Source organism: Pteropus alecto, unplaced genomic scaffold, assembly GCF_000325575.1.
Source record: "Pteropus alecto unplaced genomic scaffold, ASM32557v1 scaffold74, whole genome shotgun sequence".
NCBI classification, from domain to species: domain Eukaryota; kingdom Metazoa; phylum Chordata; class Mammalia; order Chiroptera; family Pteropodidae; genus Pteropus; species Pteropus alecto.
In genome coordinates, this window is record NW_006436291.1 from 136,179 (window position 1) to 136,906 (window position 728).

The 728-nt window shown below is 71.0% G+C and overlaps 1 protein-coding gene across 2 annotated transcripts in view; it reads left to right on the plus strand.

Moving 5' to 3' along the window:
* Positions 1-298, plus strand: part of CALY (calcyon neuron specific vesicular protein) — a 2,933-nt gene extending 2,635 nt beyond the window's left edge. Inside the window, exon 5 of one of the 2 annotated variants that reach the window (XM_025047561.1) lies at positions 11-298. In XM_025047561.1, the coding sequence (XP_024903329.1) occupies positions 11-296 (286 nt within the window). In that variant the 3' untranslated portion in view covers positions 297-298. The remainder of the gene's footprint in view (positions 1-10) is intronic. The other variant, XM_025047562.1, reaches the window with a different exon arrangement.
* The last annotated feature ends 430 nt before the right edge of the window (positions 299-728 follow it).

Genomic DNA, 728 nt, shown 5'->3' on the forward strand with positions numbered 1-728 from the left:
CTTCCCACAGCAAGATGTGCACCCCGCTGACCCTGGAGATGTACTACACGGAGATGGACCCTGAGCGCCACCGCAGCATCCTGGCGGCCATCGGGGCCTACCCGCTGAGCCGCAAGCACGGCACCGAGCCGCCCTCAGCCTGGGTGAAGAGTCACCGCATGGCCAAGGAGGGGCCCAAGGCGCCCACCCAGGCGGGCACGGCGGCGACTGCCGAGCCCCCTGGGAAGCCTGTGGCGCCTGAAGAGGAGGCAGAGCGGAAGGCGGCGGGGAGCGTGCCGCCCCCGGCCGCGCAGTGACGGCCTGCTGCCTGCGCCAGCGTAGGTGACCCCTGGGCGGGGGAGCCGCCTCCCTGCACCCCACCGGGAGAGGGGGCGACCCTGCGCGCCACAGCCTTACCCAGGGCTGCGGGTCCCCCACGCGGCTGCCTCAACCACGTCTGAGCAGCTGGGGGCGGGGCGCATGTGCGGGAGTCAGGTGAACCGGAGGCGGGTGCGTGGGGTTCAGCTCCTCTGTTCTTCCCAAGCAGGTGGGCGGCTGGGGGGCCGCGTGCCGCCTGGCTCTGCAGCTCTCACCACCCTCTGCCCTCCCGTCTTCACAGCGCCCGCGCCTGCGGCACCTGTGACTGCTTTTGCCCGACGCTGTCCGCCCTGTGGTCGTGCCCTTGTCCCCAGGACCCCGCCAACACCTTCTCCCTCTGGAGCCTCTAGCTCTGTAGCTTTTCCCTAAGT